The sequence below is a fragment of the Metopolophium dirhodum genome, chromosome 9 (assembly GCF_019925205.1).
Source record: "Metopolophium dirhodum isolate CAU chromosome 9, ASM1992520v1, whole genome shotgun sequence".
NCBI lineage: Eukaryota > Metazoa > Arthropoda > Insecta > Hemiptera > Aphididae > Metopolophium > Metopolophium dirhodum.
The window spans coordinates 31,228,798-31,254,736 of NC_083568.1; the positions used below are offsets into that span (position 1 = coordinate 31,228,798).

Genomic DNA, 25,939 nt, shown 5'->3' on the forward strand with positions numbered 1-25,939 from the left:
AATAGTTTATAATACAGGGTGATTCACCCAGCGATTTCTCGATAGTTGTATAGGTAGTGTTTGAAGTATGAAATATTTCACAAAAACGTGAAACATTGAAATTTTTTTAACACAAATAAAAACACAATTTTTTTTTTTTTTTAACACAATGTTCAGTGTTGTAAATTCTAATGTAAGAATTCTGTAGGTATACACTACACATGTATAATATTGTATACCTACTTGTATCATTTAAACATTAAAATATTTAAAAATGTTGAATACCATTTCAAATGTATAATACCAAAGGTTAGGTATACATATAGGTACCATACGATTATGAAGGTAATTCATGACAGTTATATGTAATTACAAAACTTATTCAAAAATAAAACAAAATTTATTAAAATACTGAAATATTTCATGTAATATTTCATTTTTTTAAATTTTATAAAATTTTCAAACACTAAATATAGGTCGTGAACTTGACCGAATCAAGAAATAATATATTTAATTACTTATTCAAATTTCTATATTGCTTCTACTCTTGCAATTTAAAAAATGTTTGCATAATAAATAATAATTTATGGTTGATATGATTTTTCATTATTTAAATTGTATTTCAAATATTATCAGTGGCGTAACTGGATAAAAATCTAAGAGGGGGGGGAATTAACTTCCCGTTCGGCTGTTCCTGTATTCATAATCGCGATTTCAAGATAATAACGTGTTCATGAATTACGGATAATAATAGTCACGAATAATGCGATTATCGCGATACCAATAACACTGACAATACGTCAACATAATATCATTCAACAAGAGAAACCTAAAATAAATATCAACTTTTATAAAGTAATTTGAGGAAAGAAATATTTTAATATTATGATATTATGTTAACAGTCTTGTTAAGAATACTTTTTAAATGTGGATTATTTGGAGGGGAAAAATGGTATTTTTGCCTCCACAAACATTTCTGGGAGGGCAAGTGCCCCCCCCCCCCTAATGCAATTACGCCACTGAATATTATTATAATATTGTACTTTGAATATACTTTCATTATTGTGATCCCTATGACACAATGACGTTTTATGTTTAGTAAAAATATAATATTTAATTTTACGAAAGCACACTATGACTTATGAGTCTATGGATATAAAATGTATGTATTTATATATTAGTAATTTTAGAATAATACTAAACCATTTTCGAGTAAAAAAATTGTTTAAAAACATAATTATTTAGCGTAGGTATACGTATCTAATAATTTACATAAATTATTATAGTATACTTAACATTTTAAATTCCTAATAAATCATAAATATTATTCTATCCAAATATTTTGAACAAGGAAAAAACATTTTCATTTATCATTATATCATTATACGAGTAGGTATTACGATAGGAAAATTTAAATTTTTTCAAATTATACTTGCAATACATACTTTTCAAGATAAATTATGTACTTATTCAAACATGATCAATAAGATTTATTTTTCTACAGTTTATTTCGATTGATTATAGTTGGTACAACATTCATCATATAAATTGTTTTGCGTCTCGTTGCAAATTTGGAATTTGTTTGTTTAAAACTACAATACAGTTGATTGTTTTTAATAATATATAGTTTATAATAACAAAACGATATAAAATAAAATATTGATGGTGGTAAACAAATTGTAACAGGAATTATATTGGTGTTCATTAATAATTTTTTTTTTTTGTTTACTTATAAAATATAAAATGTAAAAATTTTACAATAATTAACGTGAGCACGTGGATATAAACAATCATTATTATTGTTATTATATTATTATTGCACAGACAATTTATTGTTAGCATAATATCATAATATTGTAGAACCACAATTAATATACCGGAAAAATGATACATAAAAAGCGAGGTTTAAAGTCTACAAATAATTGGAAAATACAATATTGACAAATACGGAAAGGAAGAATTTAATGCATTTGAGAGTAACACGGGCCCGATTTAAAACAATATCGCATTAGTACATAGACAGGTAATAACGAAAAAATTGGGTATCAGATAACTAACTGGAAGCTGTAGGGATCAGTGACAATGACATAGAACAGGTAATTAATGAACAAACATTAAATTTTTACTATTACAAAAAAAAAAATGTACAAATAGCTTTCTAAAAAGCAAAGTGTGTTTAAAAATTGCTATTGATAAAAAATAAACAAATTATGCCTAAAATTAAAAATATAAAAATTCAATATTCCGTATAGTTTACATATAATAAAAACCAAGTATAATATTATAATTTATAATATAATATATAATATAATATAGTTCCCAGTCGACGCTTGTCTATCTAAAATGAAATTCGATCTTCTAAAACCCCTATAAAAAATTATTCGTCTTTTTTTTTCTTTACAGCGTATATAAAATCCGTAGACGAGTTTTAACAAAAATAACGCTAGATAAATAATTGTTTTGTAATTTTTTTTTTCTTTAAAAACGTGTGTTTACGAATAAAAATTGTCGACATATAGTGGATGCACGTATATTTTACTCGAGAGCAAAGCTTTTCGTGATTTATGTAAAAAAAAAAATCAAAGAAAAAAAAAAAATTGAAACGAAGAGTCAAAAACAAGCTCGTGAATATATGATGGCGCCCTCGTCAGAGTGGGTGGTGACGACGCTAGAAACCGGTTCCTTGTTGCTGTTGGTGAGTCGGACTGGCCGTCGTACTGCTCGTGCGACTCTGCGTCTCTGATGTGTCCTGCGAGACGAACAAATCGAACAGTAAGTCACACAACATTATAATATTTCGATCGATCTCGAGAGGACGCTGCACGGACAACGAGCGCGTGACATTGCATATTTTCAGTTTAAAAAGTTGGCTTAAAAATTAGAGCGAACTAATCTCTTATAAAATGTAAACGTAAGACTATTATCCGGGGCATCCATTATAATCCGGCCACGAGAGAAGATAAACAGTCGCTCGACGAAAACTCGTCCAATTCCGCGAACTCTGTATAATACATTATGGCATCCCTTCATACACTCTGTATTCACTTGGTGACGCGCCACAGTCGTAGAAATAGTAGGGGGGGAATGGGACCTCAGAACGGTCTCCGCCGTCAGTCTGCATGCGCAGATTATATCATATTTTAATTTTGAAGCTAGTTATGAGTGCTTTAAAATTGTAAATTGTTTGTACATATTAAAATACTCATAACTCGCTTTAAAATTAAAATATAATAAAAAAACCAATGAGACGCCCTATAGACAATCAAGTTTACATTTGATAATAGGTCAGTTCGCTCTAATTTTTAAGCTAATGAAGCTAAAACTTTATCTGCTGAGCGTAAATTTGCTATGTTACACACTTTTAACACGGAGACAACAACTGAAGACGTGGGTGCAACAACCAGACTTCTCCGTTTTTATCAATTTTTCAGGACAAGCGAAAGAAAATTTGTCATCTCATTTATCACCAATGGCGGGAAAAAAATCATTTTGCAACATCTTTGGAACTAATCAATAGATTTTTCTGATTTATGTACCAAAATATAGATATTTCTTCCATGAATAATATTCCATGAAAAACCAATTTTCGATAAAAATGGAGGGTTGTTGCACCCACGTCTTCTGTCTACTTATGTCCGTGTAGCGTCCTTTTCATCCGTACGTTTGTCGTATATTATTATTATTATTATCATTATGTGTTGGACGATATTCGTCATAATATCTGTTCGATACTCAACGATTGTCGTAGTAGGTATGCCTAATGATTATTGTTTAGCTGGCTTGTCTAGACATTTTCAATTGGCGGGTGGGAGGTGTTACAATATTAATAATACATTAATACATTTAAATGCATATATTGTGATGGCATCGTACAGATACACCAGTCGGAGGAGATTTATGGGACGCAACTGCGTATAGATAAGATAGACTCGGTGTGAAGTCGTTCAGCTCGATGTGGGCAAAGCGAACAGTCTCGATATTCAGTTTATAATATTATAATAATTTATAATATGAAATTGGCGTAGTGGGAATATCGACCATCCTATTTGAGCCTAGCGTTTAATGCAATAAGTATATGTTTAAAATGTTATATAGGTAGAACCGATCTATAAAAAAAAAATCAAATACTGTTTGGTGATTCAGTTCTCTGTTTTCACCTTACGTAACAATATCGTTTTCTTCTCACGTGGTTAGGTTAGGTACGTTATACTGATAATTGTTTTTAAAATATTTTTCATTAATAGGTACCGATTGAACACTATTTCAAAGAAGCGTCGAAGGGCTGACATCGGTTTAATAACGGTGTGTGCATCCCACTATTAAGGACAATATCAGTTATGTAAGAGTATAATATAATATAACGCGTAATATTATGAAAAATATACGAAACCACTACGTAGTTAAGAGGACGCTTCACAGCCATATTTTGTTGTCTCAGTCATACAAGTGCGTAACATAGCAATTTCACTCTCAGCAGATCACGTTTTAGCTTCGTTGGCTTAAAAAATAGAGTGAATCGGGTTATCATGAAATTTGATGGTAAGAACATTGTCTTCATTTATATGAGTGTTTTTTACGACAATTCAATTTGTTACCTAGCAAGTTTTGCGAATATAATATTATAGCGTAAATTAAAAATGCTCATAACTCACTTAAAAACTGAATCATCGTAAATAACCCATATATACCCATATATATATACAGACACAAATAATGTTCCTACCGTGAAATTTCATGATATGTCGATTCACTCTGATATTTAAACCAATAAAGCCAAACGTGATCTGCTGAGTGTACATTTAATATGTTACGTATTTGTAAGACGGAGTCAATAAATGTCCGTGTAACGTAAAGATGTTGGAAGCTGGTTGTTTTTTCGTGCATTTAGACCAATAAGCGAAAGAAAATAATATACTTACAGAAATCCAAATTAATTTTTAAAAAATATTTGAATTCCTTCTTTTCTAGGTTATGCTGGAAATAGATTTTCGTTTTTTTTTTTTTAAACACTATAAAGTAAAGGTAAATATTTTTTTTAAAAAAGACAGTTTATTCGGTTACTATACTATTTGAACGATACGAAAAAATCGAAAACCCATTTCTTACACAACCTAGAAAAGAAAATAAGGAATTCAAATATATGTTTTCAAAATTAAAATCGGGCTTTCGGTAAGGTTTATTTTTTTCCGCTTTTTGGGACCTTCATGTTGGATTTTTTTTGATCGCAAAGTAAATAATATATATAGTGACGTGTATAACTGCGTATATATGTACGTTACTGATTTAAAAGAATCGTATCCGTAGTTTGTGTTTAATTACATTAAGCTTTCGGGGAACTCACGCACACTAACGATCAGTCACTACTCACACACGGTCACACATCACTCACGATGGATTAGAATATTGCCTAAATCCGACCCCTTAAAAATGGTTCGCTTTCGACAGCCTCGAGGGAAAACGTTTCAAAAAGTCTGCTGCAGTGTAACATAGTTTGCGCACTCCCGTCGTACCTTACGACACACGGTAGACGGAGTTGGTTTCACGAAGCTTTCGATAACTGACTTTTTTTAGCCAAATGCCCGCAAACGATTCGTCGTTATCGGTTTTATCGTACCACGAACAACGGCAATAGCTGCAGTCGTGTATTGATCAGCTGGAGGCCATGGCACAAAATCGAAATAAAATATGAAAAACCGATAAAAGCACGTTTTCACCTTCGAAAAGCAGACTCATAACCAAGTCCCTTACCTCGCGCGCACCCCCCAACGCCCTAACCACCCTAACCGCCGGGCACCGCAGTTCGATTCGGGGTTCCATCTATATTATATATTTATACGATATAAAAACAATACCACGTAGGTACGTACGCGTACAAAACAACACAATTTATTAATATACAATAACGTCGCGTACCATTTCGTGTAACGAGTCTAGCCTGGCCAGTGGCGCCAGTGGCGTGAACTCTATTACGTTGCCTTCGTCGCTGGAACAACTAGTATTGCACCGCAAGCTGGCGAACTGCTGTCGTTTCAGACTGGCCACCGGTGGTGTGGCGTCTGCTACAGTCGTCACGCTATAATATATCATGTGCACAATAAACGTTTATTACAATGCTATAATATTAATGAGTCGTATATATAATACAACCGTATAGTCGTTTTAATTGGGGTTTTTTTTTAAATATCTATTGCCCTATCATTGTTTTTTGATGATTGATTAATATGTCATATCGACGGCGTATTCGCATAAAAAAATATATCACTGATTCCCGACGTGGGGGGAGGAGGCGCTGTCACCCACAACTGTGGGAAATTTTAATTTTGATGGTAGCGTTTTTCTCAAAGTGGCGCTAAGGGGGGTGGGGATTCTGCAGTCACTTATATTTTATAAAGTTTATGATATCACTTTATACATGATAATGTGATAGGTATATATCATATTATATTATTTACATCGTAATGAATATTTAATGTGTACAACTTCGTACAATAAGATAACGAATTCAATTTAACTTTAAAATACCAAAATATGTAGTAACCATAAAGTTTTATGCTACTATTAAGTTCAAAATATGTAGTACATAATATTGTACGAAGAAATTATATTTTTTAGTATCTAGGGATTTACACTAAAAATGTTAAAAGTATGAACATTTTTTTTTCACTAGACAGTAGGCTGATTTAAATATAGTATGTGTAGCAAATAAAACCAAGTACATGTTTACATTTTATACATTAGGTTACATTATAGAGAAACACGTTGATTTAGTTAGTTATTCTTGTTTAAACAATTTGATTCGTCAATATTTGTATACAATTATGGAAAAATAGCAAAATGTGTAAAAATATGAAATATGAAACTTTGTTTATTTTATTCAGAATCTTTTGAAATGTATTTAACACTTTTCAGAGTAGGTAAATTGTACTTTATAAAAATGGGTATTTTATATTTGTCCGAGTCTTAGTTTGTATTATTAACAAATACTAATAATATTTTTTTTCCATACTTTCATTACTATTTTTTTTTTATATTTTGCAATGATATACGTTTGTACTATATTTATAATATGTCTATTATAGATTGGATTAGTATACTCACTTGGATACATCAAATAGGTTAGCCGATGGCGTTTCCCTTATAAAACGACTCTGTTGGGTCTGTAAACACGACATAAAAATAATGTAATATATTTTTACAATTCCGTTAAAATATAATATTTAATATTGAGCTGTTTTATAAATGTATGGTCGTATAATGATACTAAAAGAGCTAAATGTGTACATTATAGTATTATTATTATTAACCACCTCGTTAATCACTTAATGGTTTTTTTTTTTAATACTAAAAGCAAAAACCACAATAAAATAATATGTAAACTTTAATAAACTAGGTAAAATTATAAATAAATAATACTTTTCAGTTTTGTTACATTTCAATCAACTATAAAAAAGTTGGTTAAAAGTCAATTATTAAAACATGTATAATATTATGTACCTAATTTTTTTTTTGCTTACTTCAAAAATAACGCACGATAATAGTATACGTATATATTATATCTATAAAGCTATGCGTAACGCATATTTTTAGTAAAGACATCAGATGATGTTGTATACTATACATGATTCAATAATTTTATGGCCGACATCTGAAAATAATAAAACTACCAGACAGTTTTCTCCGAGCAAAGACAATATATTATACGTGCACCGGATAGTTGTCATCATACAGTCGGTCATTAAACAGTCTTTAGTATAATATGTATATACCAGACCAGTGGCATTCAACCTTTTCAGATTCGCGACTCATTTTGGCGATAATATTATTTTTTTTTTGAAATTCGTGTTGGTTAGGTTCATGTCTAGACAGACCGGATAAAACAATGGCAACAAATTTAAGTAGGTCATACTTTAATAATACGTGCGTTGTTGATATAAAAATATGTACTGGCTGAGACCATAATATTATTTATTACTACAACATATTCGGCTGAGGCAGGATTGGAATGAAATCGATAAAATACCAATCGCATAGGTATTGTACCTACCTACCTATATAAGTCTTAGATTTAAATCTGTTTTTGATTATCGAAAGTATGATACGCACTCATCGTGACCCAATTGTGAAGCTCACACCGCCGTGGTCGAAGACCACTGTACTATATAGACAATACTCACAAACGAACTTATAAAATATACTGCTGCAGGTCGGTGAACACGATCAATATGCTGACGTTGAACGTTTTCAAGATATTTCCAAGGCATCGGGTCTAAATAGTTGTGTGCACTTTATTTAATCTCCGATACGTCCTGCAGTGACGCATATAGGTATATTGCATTTATGGTCGAATCAAACACCAACGGAGCGTATGACGATTTTATCGTAGGCAATAAAAGTTATTTTACTTTAGACAAAGTTTGCCGCCGACCTCGCTGGCCAATCAAATGTTATGGTTTTCATTCGACACGCGAGCACATGTATGTCATGCTCTCGTATTTTTACCACAATATACCGATGCTTAATTAAATGTATATTGACCGAAATCGGGTTTTGTTTTAATCGTATTAGACAATATAACAATTTAACATAATTTTGTTGTTTAATACAATCAGACGACATCAGTCAAAGTTAATTAAATGATGCTGCAATTGCATTGTATTAGGTACTGCAACCGCAATGCACATATTTTATTGTTTTATTTAATTATATGTTTTTACGACTCGTGAAATTAAAAAATAAAAACTTGTAGTCTAATATTAATTCATTGTCACTATATATTATTATTATACGATAGCATAATTTTTTGATCTTTTTAAAAATGTTGATGACTCAAGCACATGCGACGCAGTAAAAACGCTACAAAAAAATACACGTTTCTAAAACTCTTGACTTTTTTAAGTACACTCAGGTCGTTGAAAGAGCGCACAATGCTATAGTCTCTACTTTACATTTTATTCATTTTTCATGAATTATAAGAACTATGCAGTCTAAACTATATCATTCAACCGAAGATAAAAATAATTTAAAAATAAACTATTCTATAAATATTTATTAATTATTATATAGCTTTCAATAAGTCGTACAATTGGTCGAATTAGTCTGTCATTTTTGTTCAGCTAGTGGTATTTAATGTCGAGATTAATAATAAATATTTTGTGTAACAGAAAAACACTAAATAAAAAGAATAATTTATAACTTTAAAAAAAAAACAACTTTAAAAAATAATATTGATACAAATGCTTTTAACCGCAATTAAAATGCAATTCACTGTAATATTGATATGTATTAAGTTAAATGGTATAGCAAATTATTTATTTAAAAACAAAAAAAAATTGTTCAAAGCATGTTCAATAGAGGTATAATAATATAATACACCTGACTTTTTAATAATACAAAATACAATACATTTAAATTAAAGAACCATAATTTATTATTCGATCGAATTTTTCTTCGTTCGATTTTTACCATTGTATTTCAATATTATATCTCTTAGTTTTTTCAATCGTTAAGATAGGCATGTATAGTAAAATTGTCGCATTTTTTTTGACTTAATTTCCTATACATTTTCTCCTATGTGGATGGTCATTTGGTTTTTTTTGGTCACGTGACATTCATGTTAATGTCATTATAATATCCATCTGATAATAAATTTACATCTGCATAGCTTTCGATGTTTTACAATAAATTAATAAGAAAATCCGTTTGTGTTTCATTGATTGATCAGTGTTTAAAATGACGTTCATTATTAGCACACGGCCATCAGTGCCTGCGAGATGAAAACAATTCGACATTGTTATTAGTATTTAATATTTACTCTGTCCCGGGGCTTTATCTTTAAAGCCATTATCGCTTGTGGTACAATAATGTTGTTATTTTCCCACAATATACCTGGGATATTGACGTAATAATAATGGATTTTCACAGGAACCTTTTGGGCTTTTGTTAGTATATCTAATTTTTGTTATAAATAATTTTCGTTTGATGTCAGAAATGTTTATCATCAAATACCGTGAACATTATTTGTTCTCGTAACAATGTTATTGTATCTACTTGCATAAATGTTATTATACCCAGTAAAACTTCAAAACGGAATATTTGATTGTGGTTTATTGTATCCCCTAAGCTGTGGTATTACCTACCAATTCTACTAACCATTATTAAATATTGGGCAAAAAAAATTGTTTTGTTTGTTGTTTTTTAACAATACTAAAAACTTAAAAATCCTTGAAGATTATAATTTAATAATTAATTATTAATCTGAACAGCCTTACAGGTATAACGTTAAAAGTAACACATGTATCCTGTCTAATGTTTCATATACGAACTAACAAGGTATCTATACGTTGTTGTAAAAATTATTTTTTATCGCTTTAAACGAAATAAAATATGTCTTACTAACCTGACAGAGATCGTGAGGCTGGGAATAACTCCGCCTTGGAATGGTGGCTTGAGGATCAGACGATTGCCGTATTGGAGACGCTTGCTGTCGACACCGGCTATCGCTTTTCATTTCATCTTGTGATGAGCTTCTATAATACCATAAATCATAATATTATTATCAAATTCAATAAAAATATTAAACGTAGGTATAATAAGACAATAACAATATATTATAATATATGTTGTTATAATAGTGTAATTAATAATATTGTCCTTGCCTAAATTTTACGGCCAACGTGGGTCTAGGCAAGTGATCGCTTGTTGGTATGCTCGATGTCTTCTTTATAGGCGACGGCCGCAATCTACATCCATCTGGCCGAGACTGAAAATAATTATAGTTTTTTTATTATTATTTTATTGATAGCATACGGACATGGTGCAAATATCAATAAATATTTTAGCTATCGCTAAACATAATATTTTACGTCACTCACTTCTGTTGTCAACAATTCGCCGTTCTTATGCTTGAGTATATGCAATATCGTTTTGATATCACTAGAGACGGACAGTTCCAAGTTATCAAGCTGCTTGGTTAGTCGGTCTATACGATAATGCACATCGGAGTGCCCACACTGCGAACATGTTATAACACGTTGCGGCGATGGAGGCGTTATCACAGTCGTATTATCAGCCATCACAGACACTAGTTAATAAAATTTAATTATTAATTTTTAGTACTTAAAATAAAACGAGAGCATGAAGTACGTTCGAAAATATGATAAAAACTGTGTAAATTATAACACGTCGTCTATACCTTTGTATAACAGTTTCCCTACTGTCGTAAAATATTTTCACCAATGAAGGTATCGTATAATTTTAATTTTTTGAAATATTTTATATTAATATCTAAGTATACAGTATATATTATTATTTTAACTATTTATATTTTATACTTATATTATACTTATATACTTTATCTCCTGCAGAGTTGAATATTAATTTCACTGTGTAATTATATAATATGTACCTACGTACAAAAATTATGAGAGTTTTTAACATAGATATTCGAGTGTTTTGTGTATTCAGTTTTTGTCATAATTATAGTTAATTAATCAAGATTATTTACTAGATGTGGTGGGAAATGGTGGGGTTTGTGCTTTACAAGCGGAATGTAAGGGGCTCTGGGCTGTTGGGGTCCCATAATGTGACGATGCAGTCGTACTGAAACCAGCTGCCGACATGTTTTGTACACTGGTGTGTTCGCTACAGTTTTCTTTGTGATGTTGATGCAACACAGAAGACTCTGAAACTAAATAATTTATTAAGGTCACATCCAGTCGAGGAATGTTATAAAATATGTTGACATTTAATTAATCAAATTCTCACTAGGTAACTGGTGATCAAGAAGTGGTTGATTCTCGTTACACTGAGATGCAAACAAGTGTTTGTGAGATGTCGATGTCCTTAAACCACCAGAATTTCCTAGCATGGGCGTAAAAAACATAAATTCACGTTGGTACAAAAATAATGTTTATGTATACTGCGTATACATTATGTTTATCCCATTTATTTACCAAGTTTCCCATTTTCCTCGTCCCTGCCATGTGGTTTTTGCGATAGGCCATGCAAGCGAATGTCGGTCACACTACGTTTGAGTTGGCTGAACATGCCTGAACCCACCCAAACAAGAAAAATAACAAATAATAATCATTCACCTTAAAGGAAACGCTATTATAATTGTTGGGTAGAAAGCGCATAACAAAGCTTAGGTTACTATCCCAGCTAACCTTTATCGTATAAGCTATATTAATAAAATTAATCAAAACAATACAATCGAAGGAGATAAAAAGGTTCTAAAAACAGCTTTGCCGTCCTTCGTCTAATCATTGACTATATTATCTGTAAGTATTATTATATTTTATACTTGTCGTTATTGACACAAAGAAAATACTTGTTTAAAATAAGAGAAAGATAAAAAAAAATACGGATATAGGTACTCACCGGAGATTGAATTTAAGGTCGATCCCCGATTCTGTATTGCTTCGTCATCAAATTTTAAATTCATCGGCGTTACATCTTGGCCAGCTTTATCGGTAGAAAATTCTAAAATTCCATGACCTTCTGCATACTTCTCACTGTAAATATTTATTTTAATATATTCATAATAATATATAGCCTATAAAAATGTATGAAAAATAAATAAATACTGAGTATGACTCACTTGTTGTTGAACTCAGACATAACGTTATCGTTCTCATTTGTATCATCTCTTAGTGGCTCTGATGGTCCAATACAACTTTCAGATACGCCTCGATGAAAGCTGTGATAATATTTTTTTGTCGCACCAACATTGGCCGTGCCTCCAATTGGTTCTTGTGAACTAGATCTTGACCTGATTTTTCCGCTAAACCGGCCAGCTCTAGGATCCACGCCTACTTGTGTTTCCTAATTGCCAAGATAAATATTTATTTCATAATTTGTTCATAGAAAATGTGCTTATTTACTCACATCTCTCATGTAGTATGTTATCTCAAGATTTTCTTTAAACGAATGATAAAATTCTGGATACAAATCTAAGACCTCGAGCAAATCGTTTCTATCGATCTTGTGAAGATCACAGTAGGTCAATGCTCGTACGTTGCAACACGATTTTCCAATAGTGGCATGCTTGCATGGATTTTCCCCAAATATATCGTTTTTACCTAAAATAAATTAGATCACAATTAATCTATTTTTAAGTAGAAATTTAAGTATAAAACACTCACTTAATATAGCCATTACTACATTGTCTTTCAGTATTTCAATGGAACCACGTGATATAAAATACAAAGAGGTGAGCACGTCTCCTTGATGTACTAAAGTATCACCAGGTGGCGCATGTGTCGTCCGGAATTTCAAAGATAGTGCTCTAAATATTTGTAATAACATTTTACATATTTAAATAGGTAGATAATAAATTATTGTAAACTCATTGCGTTAGAGTTGTTCACCTCAAACATCCTGGTGATGCACCGTTGAAAGCTGAACAATTTTTCAACAAATTTCTGTTAAGATGGAGACAAATATCGGCTTGCAAACATTCGGGGAAACCCTTAAGTACACTATTCATGTCGATACCATTAGTGTATGTCCAAGCATGCTAAAAAATAAAAAATAATTTCTAAAACGTAAATTTCGGGAAAATCGATTATAATAATATTACTTGAAAATATTCTTCGAGCCTCTGTCTTAACGGGTTTGGTATTTGATGAAATCTAATAAATTCTCGAACTCTGAGCATTTGGGTATGATACCTGGCTGTCCCAGAGTATAACCTTTGAATAATTGCGGATACATTACCGAATATACTGGCATACATAAGCGCTATAAAAAAAATTACAGATTAATGAATACCTTAACGAAAAATTATTAAATAAAAAACGAGTTATCGTTTTACATTAAGAGGACGTCACACCCGCATATGTTGTCTCCATCTTACACATGTGTGGCATAGTAAAAACGGTTTGGCTCGGGAAAGAACCGATAACTAAGAAACTAAATTTTCGCCACGCATAAAGGAAAACATTGGCTGTACATAATAGTTTTTATTTTTTTCATATCACTTATACGAAAAAAGTTCTTATTGTTTCAAAATCCATTATTATTTGTTTTTCAAACTCTAATAACTTTTTTTGAAGTTCCGATAACGAAAAAATTAAAACGATATTGCACAGTCAAAGTTTTCCTTTTTGTGTAGTGAAAATTTCGTTTTTTCGTTGTGACTGTAGTAGCGTTCTTGGTTCCTACCCGCTTGAAACAGTTTTTTCCATGTTGTACATCTGTAAGACGGAGAGACAATGCGGGTGCAACGTCCTCTTAATGTTTGTGTCAAATTAAATCGCGTTCGTAAAAATGTGTCCACATATTATATAATAGATATGTGCGAGTATACGCGTAGTTTCTTCGATCGAATCGAGAACATGTTTTTTTTTTTTTTACTTTTTACGATAACTAAAATAATAGAGCAAAAAATCTATCTTAAAACGAAAAAAACTGGTATATGTGCGGGTATAATGTGTCAAGCGTCACTAGAGAGGCCAACACATTGCACATCATCAATCTATATTCACTCACATCCGACGAGCATCACGCATATGGTGAACGCTTTCTCCGCGTCGGTATTGGGTGCTACGTTTCCGAACCCCACGGAAGTTAACGAGCTAAACGTGAAGTATAGCGCTGTGATGTATCTCGACTGGAAAAAAAAAAACGAATACAATAGTATCGATCAACAGGTGTGTACGGGGTGAGTAGTTGTAATGTGTGGTGGTCGAAAAAGGTTTAAACCAGGGCTAAATACCGATTTCAAATTCAATTTATAATATCGATAAAATTCGTTAAAAACCATTTGAGAAATCATAGCTAATATCAAAATCGAATTTTTTTTAACAATATTCAAATTATCCCTATTGCGATAAATCAAAAAAATTTAAATCAATAATTTATTCTGATATAATCATCATTTTATACATTTTATTATTATTTATTATACACTAAACCGCGATTTATAATTTAAATTTAAAATTCAACAATTTTATAAGGTCTATAACTTTAATAGGTTCATCTGAAGATAACAAGTTATACTAATTTTTCGTTTTCGTAGGCCTGTTTCACAGCCACGGTCGTAATTACGAATAATGGGACGAGTAAAAATGATGTATGAAAAAATTTAAATCTTAAACATTTTTAACGGATATTTTAAATCGAAAAAAAGTAAAATTACATTATGTTAAAAGTCTAATTAGGTACGAATCAAAAGATCATAAAATCAAAATATTATTTAAAAATGAAAATCAGAAAAAACAATTTGAAACATCGAATATTGTCATTTTGATTTCAAACGCCACGGGTTAAAACGTTCCGAAAACACACACACACACCCCTCCACAACCCAGCTCGAAAATCGCGTGCCGTCCGGTCGTCACTCACCCTTATGCTCGGCCCACCCGTGTTGTTGTGCGAGTAAAACTGGTGCGTGTCGTTGGCCAATATGTCCAGCCAACCCACTTTGCTGTCCACGTGACGCCGCTCCGCGTTGCCGATCGCGTACCATATGCACGCCAGCCAGTGGGCTATCAGCGCGAACGTGGCCATCAGCAGGAGCAACACCGCCGCACCGTATTCCGAATACCTGTCGATCTTCCGCGCCACCCGGACCAGCCTCAGCAGCCTGGCGGTCTTCAGGAGACCGATGAGAGTGGTGGTCTGCAATCGTATCAATCGCCATCGGGGCGATAACAGGTGTTATTACGGTCTTATAACTATTGTCACGCTATCACGTGTGCATTATTATTGTTATCAGTGTTGATATTAATTATTATACAGCAGCTGCAAGCTGGCACGCTAAGTACATAATATTCGCCGCCGCATAAAGTATAAAATTGCGGTCGGTAGAATTGCGACTCCCAAGCCAGATCGCTATACAGCACTGTACCGGACAATCCGATTAACGTGAGAAAATCATCGTTTTTAAAACTGTTAAAGATTTTTGGAGTGTTATTTTTGCATAGCTTTAAGTCACTGCGCTATAGTTAATAAAACATGTTTCTGAAAGAATATATTTTTACTATTATTTAATGACAACAAGTATTTTTTATGTATTTATTCCTAGATCAAAATACTCCGAATAATATTTTGTTACGGAATTAGAAATTAAAAACGTACGTTGTCATTCAAAAGAGTGAGAAAATATAACTTTTTTACGAAAATGTTGTTTTGTAACGACTTGAAATTATGTAACAGAAATGTTTTCAAAAAACTTTATAGTGTTTATACTGAATATATTATAATGAGCGTCTTACGTTAAACGGATTATCCCGTATTATACGCCAGTGACGATGATGAGACGAAACAAAAACTAAACTCGTCCACCGTCACTGTCTTGCACAGGCTATATTATTATACGCATATAATAATATCATTGTTACACTGAAAAAATGTGTATTTATATTATATTATAATATATTAGGTACTAAATACGTGATAATAATAGTAATAATAAAAAAGGTGATAGGTAATATCGCATAATATTATACTAGACGCGAAATTACAGCGACGCTACCAAAACTAATATAAACTACTTATTTTACGGTGTTTTTAAAATATTATAATAATATTGTATACAAAACACTACGTTCATATAATAATAACAAAATATGTTATCGTCATACATTATGTCTACGTCGTCCGTTCTAAGACCTACGCACTACGCTAAATATTTTTTCCGATCAAACAAACCTCTTCGGGCTTCTGTGTTTCCTGAGTCAACTGAAACGATTATCAAACTATTGTTAAGGGTGATATAATAAATATAAATATGTTTAATCGCAGACACGCTGCGGTGTACTCCTAGTTTAATATAATATAATAATTTGTCACGTCAAAACCACATTTATTGTGATATAATAAATGTATAATAATAATATATATACTACAAAACATTTATATTAATATAATATTATTGTCATATTAGACACACACAATCTAACGACTATAATAATAATAATAATAAAATATAATATTATCGTCTAATTATTCGCTAAGAAATAACAACTCTATAAAACCATGTAAAATTGAAAAACATTATATTATATATTTTTTCACCGCGAGCCGCATGTATTGATGTGTATTAGGTCTGAAATTGTGACCATTTAGACTTCAACATTACGAGTATTTTATATTTTTTTTAACGAATTTTAACTATACGTGGATTCTATCATTCAAGTTGTAATTTTTTCTTATATCTGTGACATATAAACGTATGGCTGATAAACAAATGGATGGTAATAAAGACTAACATATACGAGTAAAATCCAAAATACACTACAAAAACTCCAAGGGTTGTATACATTTTAATAAATTATTGTCATGCATGAATTTATATTGTCTCAAAAGGGTTGTTTGCGATATTTATCTCTATAACTGAGCACGGTATACTTAGGTTTATTTAGAGATTGGGTCATCACTCATCATCGCATATTATGTTTATATAGGTGTATGTCCTATAAGCTTATAATACGGTAATATGCCAACATTTTACGGACGAAAAAATCGTATATTTTCTAATGTTCGTTATAATCAGGATTAGGATGTTAATGACTTTACATATTGATATGTTTTCTTTTAGTCGTGCACGTTTCAGACCAAATTAACAATTCGTTTGGTACGACTTATAGACGTTACAGCCTTATAGACTTTAGACGTCGTACTTATGATTACATTTCATATGTTGCATATTTTTAAAGAGAACATTTCAAGATGGCCGACTCCATATACCACTGCCGGGATCGGAGGGCGCAGAGACAGAATATAATATAGGAAAGAAACGTTTAAAAATATTGTTTTTATTTATTATTAGATTTACAGCGTATACACGTACGCGCAAGCTGTTCATGCCACACAAGTATAATACGATATACATTTTACAGACATACTTTACCTAACGTATCGGTATTGTCTATATACGGATTACGAGGCATTATTATTGTCGGTGTCACAATTGCGCACGCAAACTCGTGAACACGAAACGTGTAGTTTCTTTTGATAAATAATTCATAGTGCATTTCGAATGAATAATAAATAATACGATTTTTTACGCATTTTATCGTATTGAATATTCGATGATCGCCTAAAGTGCAAAATTTGAAATATTTTTCCGTCATATTTGCGAACATTTTTTTTTATAGAGCTTTTATAATAGTTTCGTTAACATCCTGATCCCAGTTATATAGGTAATACGTCATCCATTTGTTTATATCGCATACGCGTATTGAGAACGAGATAACAGACCCTTTTGCGCGGGAAAGTCCATAAATATATATATATATAACCATATTATAATATTATATAGTGAGTAAATAAAGATCGTACCTCGTCCGTCTCGGCCGAAGACCCAGCGATCAAGAGGTCGAAAGGTATGGCGGCAACTAAATCGATCAGGAACCATCCGCGGAAATAATTCAACGCAATCTTGCTGGGCGCCGATACCACCTCGTCGTTCTTATTCACGTAAGTGGTACGGAAATTAATGGCGATGTCTATTATGAACGTAATATCCACTGAAAACGGAAGACATCGTTGTTATATACGTGTACACAATAATAATATACACGGCGGATAACGGAAACCGAAGAAATCGAAAGAAAAACGTTATGTTCGGATGTAGGTAAATATTAATATGATAGGTAGGTGACCTATAGTGAGTTTTTCACGAATTCGTAACGAAATAACCGACTGGTAGTGTACGCGTAGTGATGATATGATACGCAATAATTATAATAAATTGTCGTTCGATAAAACTACGCAGTGGCCCGCGGACAATATAAGACAGTTGTAGGTATACTGCACTATATCAATATTATAATAATTAAGATCACTACCACCTACATTACATAATATCAAAACATAAAACACGGTACTACATGCTACGTCTGTATACGGATATATAATAAAAATATATAATAATTGTATAAACTGTTGTGGGAACCGCGCGGCGGGTTGGACGTGTATAATAATGGGAAACTCGGCGCAGAGACTCACCGAAAAAATCGACCACCACCAGCGGGTCTTCGAAGCTGAACCTCAGCGGCCGGGGACCTTTGAAGTGCGGTTCGTTCAGCAAGAAAGCCGCGAAATACGGCGTGAAGATGGCGGTGTAGATGACCAGCAACAGGATGATCCAATCCCACACCGCCTTGAACGGGCTGTAGTGCAGTATCGTCCACTTGTGGATTTTGGGAGACTGGAGCTTGTACTCGGGCAGTATATCCGCGCCCAGCGATAACACCTGTTGTGGTGATAACAATATAAATATACGAATAAAATGGGTAATAATCATAATGTGATAGCGTTGGCGACGACGGTGACCGCGGTATAGTACGTTCTGTATTGTTATCGGCTATATATTATACTATAGTTCGTCTTCGTCGTCGCCCCGCGGACTACACTGCAAATCACTGTATATAAGTTGAGTCGACGGTATAATAATATATTAAATTATAATATTAGACGGGTCGCGCGTACTGTGATTATCGGGGACTGCATTTGTTGGAGCTCCATATTATACACTATATAGTAATAAGTCGCTTCAGTAATACGTCATAATATAATACCTATAATAGGTAGGAATACAATATACTATTATGTAAAAAAATTTTTTCGGCACTATTATACGCATAATATAATACCCCGGGGTACGCAGCAGCGGCTCGGCAGTCTTGCAGACCGGGAAATATTATGTCTTGACGTTCGAGAGGGTCGGCTCGCACTGAAAACATCGGAGGCGGTTGCAAGGACCGTGTGCGTGCGAGGCCCGCGAGTGGGGAACCGAACCGAACCGAACGGGATCGTTGGCTGCAGACTCCTGTCGGGCGGAAACATGGTAAACACGTGTGGCCACGATGAGCCGTACCCGTCGGAATTGGGTCTGGTCCGCCGTGACGTGCGGTTTATGGTTTTACTATTATAGATGGCTACTTAAGAGGACGCCGAACCCGCATGTGTTGTCTACGTACAAGTCTTACAACATAATAATATAATTATTACGATATAGATAAATATCTGCGTATGACGACATTACTGCAGTGCGCCGGTCTGATATCAGACTCAGAGTCCAGACATAATAATATAATATGTGCCCAAGGCACCTCGTAGGCGGCTTTCCATTCATATTTCAATTTTGATATAAAATATTACAAATTTGAAGTGTTCATAATTCGATTTTTTCCTGATAAGAGTTAAAATGAATTAATACCTACCCAATCTTTAAATGCCCATATTTTTACAATACGAGTGGTTAAAACGAATATGGCTGATAAAAAGAAGCCACCCGGCGTTGACAGTATATATATTATTGTTTGGCTAAGAGGGATCGGAATCGCCTTAAGAACAGGGTAGATGGATGCAGTTTTGGTGTCCATGTGTAGATAGATCAAAATGTATAAGCTGTAAAGTGTGATTATATGACGTAGAAAAGTGCATCCGCGGTTATCAAGGACGAGTGCGTACATAGTTGATTGGAATGCTTTGGTAATTTGGTAATTTTTATGATTTGGCTGCTCTGCACATTTCGACGTCGAAAGACGTAACGTCGTCGAAAGATATATTATAATATTATATATTAACAATGCTTCATACAGAATTCGTTTATTTTTTAGATTGATATTTGATTTTTTACTCAATAGAAAATGTAGAGAGTATATCTATAGATTTAAAATTAAATTATATCGATAAAACTCCACGAGACGCGTACAACATTCTTGGTTAGGTCAACATCGTTCCCTGTAATATCAGGAATAGGCGCTTACAGTACGAAATCGGTTCTGCCGAACGGATTATGTAACCGCGGTATGTAAGATCGCGGGTTCGGCGTGCTCTTCACTACTCGCGCCTAGACGAAAATGATAAATTATAATATCAATAAAATAATGTGCGTCGCGTAATATATTACAAAATGTGTTTACGGCTTATGTGGCTACACATCGGGTGGGTGATGGATGACGTGGAATAATAGTGTGCGGCGGCGCGACCGGCGGCCACTCTTAAATAGTTCGATAACACACCGCTGCAACCATAATATTTATATTATTATCGTCGTCGTAGCCGTAGTCGCCTTCGCGCAGCCGCAACAACCGTAACATATTATATTATACCGATTTAGATCGTCATCTGGACGTTTTCGACATTGCTCGTAACAACAACGGCAATCCCGCGGAAAAACCTCTAGGGTTTTCTCGGACACGCGTTGCGGCTTTTGGGTCGATTCGAATTCTATTACACCGCAGCGGGCTGCCCCGGAAAATGTCATGTTTGTGTTTTCACATACGCACGCTCTATATGTGTACGCGCATAGAATAAACGTCACCCGGAAAATGCGGTCGTCTCCCGCAAATTGGTTTCCGTTCTGAATTTAACAAGAGAACAGAAAAACAACAGCCTGCTGGCACGGTTATAATAATAATAACATGCACATTTTGTCGTCTAAATTACGGTTTTCATTAAGCCCGCCGTCGCGTAAAACCTCGTGTTTTGGTCTCGCGTTTGTCCGGACATAAATGCATTATAATTATTAACGGCGAGGTATATTATAATATATACCATATTACAGTGGAATACTGGTATATTATAATAATATACCATTATTACAGTGGTATACTGGTATATATTATACAATATACCTATAGGTATATTATGTGTGTCAGATTATATTGTTGTGTGTTTGCACTTAGCATAGTAATCGTTATACAAGTTGTATATTATGTGTATTAAAATAATATGTCGATCGCGCTGTTGAATAATGATTATTAAGTAAAAGGTATCGATGGACACTTAAGTCACAGCCGTAGGGTGTGATTTTGTGATTGATTTTGTTCGCACTGTTGTGGACAACGGACAAAACGCTTTTAAATTTCCTCGACCGACAAAAAACTTTGTCACGCTTTACACGTTTGGCGACTGGACAGTCAGCGTATAGGTACCTATATATATCGCATATTTTACATCGTTAGCGACGCGTTTGTCGACTTAAAAATATGAAAACGTCAACGTACAAAAAGAGACGGAAATAATAATGACTATAATTAGGTTTAGGCTGCGGACAAACGGTGTTCGAGTTCGAAAATGCGTGTGTTCGTCGCACGCGGACGACCAGCTCTAAAAAAATATTATTATTAAATGTCTACGGAGAAAAAAGGGAAGCTATATCTACTGAGACGTCCACGAAAGTCGATAAAAAAAAAGTAAATAATAACAATCTAATATATTACTTACGTAAGTATGTAATTTATGAAGTAGGGCCATTGGATCCCCCTTCTATCACGCCGTCCAGTCCTGTACACTTGCACTCCCCTGCACCCCTCCATATTACCTATTATATATTTTTATTACAGATTGTATATATTCTTGTTTTCTAATAAAAAAAAAAATAAATAAAAAAGTATGTAATTATAAAAACTCCGAACGGCGGCAGCGGTATAATACACATCTCCGCGTAACCGCGGTGGTATCGCATGGTCACACCTTACGCATACCGCGGTGTTGAAAAAGGAAAAACATATTGAGCGGAAATCACGTCGACTGCGTTAAATACAAAATGCTGGTCTAGCGTAGGTACCCACACAGAACGATGTCAATCAACCGGTGTTTACTGCAGGCGTTGGTTTTATGTACACACACGTTTCGGGTTTCATCGTCGTAATAATATATTATATTATATATGGTGCGTACACAATAATTGTTAATCGCTTAAATGGGATGGGTTCGTTTAGGGTGCGTCGGGCTTTTTATCGTCGAGTAAACGAAACATTCCGTTAACTACCAGCTATGTGGTATATACCTATACCGAATAGTCTGACTATCATGGGCGTTATTTACGAGTGCGAGAGGGGTTGGGTGGGGTAACGAATCCCCACTTGACATTTTTTCGTAACTTTTTTATACCTATCTGCGTAACTCGAAACCACGCATTATAAAAAATATAAATTACCTAAATTTATTACGTTAATTTATTAATTTGTTGATCCTGGAGTATGTATAGTATTAGGTATTATGTTACCATATAATATATATTTCATATATTATATTATATTACTATATAACACCTAACGGGTCGGTCTTGCATTGTCGTGCCTGCACGCCGCGAAGAATAAATGCGCACAGATGAAGTTGTTATAATACAATTATTGCTCTGCCTTAAAAGAAGAAAACTATCGGTTTTTGTGTTTTTATTAATTTTAAAAAGGTTTATTATGCAATTTGTCTATAGTTTATTTGTTGTTATTGTTATCGTTATTATAGCCAGTAAATAGGGCCACCGAAAGTGTAATTTTCCATATCCGCTCGCAATAAAAGGATATCGCGAAAATCTCGACTACGGTCCTGCCGACGTACATCGTACAGGCTGGGTCACCGTGTTTTCCCGGTTTTCCCGCAGTGCAGATGTCGGGAGTAAAGGCGAAAACGCTGTGGACCGCTCTGTATAATATAGGTACTTAAATCGGAAAACTCCTATAATAATATAGTATACCCAATGGGTATAGTATACCCATATTATACGGGTATAGACATCGAGGTCACCGTATGTGCACCGAGCATATACCAAATCGTATAATATAATATTAATTATTATTGTCGAACGGCGTCTGTAGGTAGTGGGACGAAAATCTAAATGTGTGTCCAGCAGCGCGTGCGTTCCATCACGATTTTATGTCGTAAGGAATAATGTTGTGATTTTTGTCAAAGCACGACCGTCATCATTTATTTCGTACGACAGTAGAATGTGCACGCGCACACAGAATCTGCAGATTACTTAGGTATATGGTTATCTATAACGATTATTATTATTGTACGCGTGTTGCGGATCGATTGGAAATTATCCTTCATGTCCTACATAAATATTAAGTATACGATTTCATATTATGTCGTTTAAACGTCGCAGACAACCTAACCCAAATATATTCAGTACAATACTCGTATATACATTAAACACACACACACCTACACATACAAACACATACACTATACTATGTGTTATGATAACATTATGTATGCAGAATGCAGATAATAGAATATATTATGGGATGTACATATTTCTTTATTATTCTTGTTTTTGTCATATAGTGTTATGATATGTCAACCACACTGAAGAAGTATAGGTAACATTAACCTATACAAGTGTTGGTATATAGATAATATATTAAAAAAATATCAAAATTGTATATTTATAAAATTCAGCTTATTCAAAACATATATTATAATAAACTATAATAGGTTTATAGTCGGACGGTTTGGACTTATGTATTTAAAGTTCAATACGTTTTATTATTTACAATATCGTTTCTTTTTTTTGTAATGAAATTGCATGTGCTCAACTGTTTGAATCGATCTGACTAAATGTCATAATTGGATGCACATGTGAATGTGCCGGAGCCTAGATAATGCTGAAATAACAGATTTTAATTACTATTTCAACAAACCCAGTAGAAACTTCGTGACTTGCCTGATAACATTGAATGTAGTGCTCATAACATAATATAATATATAATATATATATAGAAGAGTTTAAATATTAGTTATTATATTTACTTACTATGCAAATATTGTTTTAATTAGCATCTAAATATTGTTGATTGTTATTACAGTATATTATATAGTTGCCAACCCCGAGATGTATTTTATACGTATATTTGCTTTTTGGTTCATAATTAATGTTACAAAATATATAACATAATTATAATAGACATAACGGGGAGGTAGAAATATAAAGACTGTGTACTAGAGCTATTTGTGTTGTCACTGTACGAATAATATGTCATGATTGATTAAAGTTGATATAATTAATAAAAATATTATAATAAAATAATTAATCACGAAAGACATTATGCACAGGCGGCACAATTTAAAATTGTATACAATGCCGTAGGTAATGATAAATTTACGTAATTACAAAAATCGATATAATAATATATACCTACTTATAGCAGCTATAAATAATGTATAAATGTATAATTAACGTATCGTCATTAATAATGTCACACGCATTGTTCCACACAATTGCCTAGCTATTTTGTTGGTTTATTAAAATTATCATAAAATGTTGTGAATTAACTACCCACGACTATAATGTCATAAAGTATATTATAGGTCCCGCCGAGGTTAAAACGTATACGTCGCCACAATTGTGTGCATCTGTTACTCGATTGTGATATTTTGGTATTTTACTGTCATTTTACTCGACTTTCGACGTGCCCGCGCTTACAACGGCGTTTAATTAGTTGTGTATGTAAAAAACCAAAACGAAACAATTATCGAAGTTGCATGTGCGTAAAGCCCCCCCCCCCCCCATGATGTAAAAAGTTTTAGCCATCGCGTCTGATTAGGACGGATCCAAAATATATAACTATAGCATTCTTCGGGAAGGTCTGTCGTCCGCAGATTAAATAATATCTAATCGCGATAATACGCGTCGTAATAGCCCTTGCCAGCTGCTTATAAGAGTGAAGAAAAGTTGTATACGCACAAAGGGAGAAAACTTTTATCCCTTTAGATGAATCGTAAGAAAACTCTGATCCTGTTTTTGGTAAGCCTGTATACAACAACTCGTTATATATATATATGTATATACACAACAATATTGGATTAAATATTTTAATTGGAAAGTTCAAGTTGAAATTACTCCGAACCATTATAATCTAATTTAAAGAACATAACGTGTTAAGAAGTTTCGTAATCCCGAATTATTATAATTTTACAGGGATGGAATCAAGTTTAATATCAAGTTTATATTTTAGTTAAGCATAGTTGCTGAATAGAATCAATAACGATTGCGGATAAATGAATACTGTATGACGACGTCTAAGTTATGCCCGGCAATAGTTGTGGCCACCAGAATATTAAACTCCGTATATTTAATTAAATAGATTATTAAATAAACCTAAATAGATTATTAAGCAAACTTAAATACTATGTTGTTATTATGATAATCGGCGAATTTGCATCAATATTAAACGGTTTATCGCACGAAAAGTATGCATCGTAGTGAAGTTATAAC

The 25,939-nt window shown here is 33.1% G+C and overlaps 1 protein-coding gene across 7 annotated transcripts in view; it reads right to left on the minus strand.

Moving 5' to 3' along the window:
• Nucleotides 1-1,455: 1,455 nt before the first annotated feature.
• Nucleotides 1,456-25,939, minus strand: part of LOC132953101 (potassium voltage-gated channel unc-103) — a 133,420-nt gene continuing 108,936 nt past the window's right edge. For 5 of the 7 annotated variants that reach the window (XM_061025670.1, XM_061025673.1, XM_061025669.1 and 2 more), the window contains 20 exons: nt 18,934-19,180; nt 18,265-18,452; nt 16,633-16,662; nt 15,325-15,600; nt 14,470-14,590; nt 13,559-13,719; nt 13,347-13,495; nt 13,122-13,264; nt 12,865-13,058; nt 12,578-12,801; nt 12,358-12,491; nt 11,931-12,026; nt 11,743-11,838; nt 11,483-11,665; nt 10,851-11,059; nt 10,635-10,738; nt 10,376-10,505; nt 7,078-7,136; nt 5,893-6,052; nt 1,456-2,728 (listed from right to left, as the gene is read on the minus strand). In XM_061025670.1, coding sequence (XP_060881653.1) covers nt 2,648-2,728; nt 5,893-6,052; nt 7,078-7,136; nt 10,376-10,505; nt 10,635-10,738; nt 10,851-11,059; nt 11,483-11,665; nt 11,743-11,838; nt 11,931-12,026; nt 12,358-12,491; nt 12,578-12,801; nt 12,865-13,058; nt 13,122-13,264; nt 13,347-13,495; nt 13,559-13,719; nt 14,470-14,590; nt 15,325-15,600; nt 16,633-16,662; nt 18,265-18,452; nt 18,934-19,180 — 2,985 coding nt within the window. In that variant the 3' untranslated portion in view covers nt 1,456-2,647. The remainder of the gene's footprint in view (nt 2,729-5,892; nt 6,053-7,077; nt 7,137-10,375; nt 10,506-10,634; nt 10,739-10,850; nt 11,060-11,482; nt 11,666-11,742; nt 11,839-11,930; nt 12,027-12,357; nt 12,492-12,577; nt 12,802-12,864; nt 13,059-13,121; nt 13,265-13,346; nt 13,496-13,558; nt 13,720-14,469; nt 14,591-15,324; nt 15,601-16,632; nt 16,663-18,264; nt 18,453-18,933; nt 19,181-25,939) is intronic. The other 2 variants (XM_061025672.1, XM_061025674.1) reach the window with 2 other exon arrangements.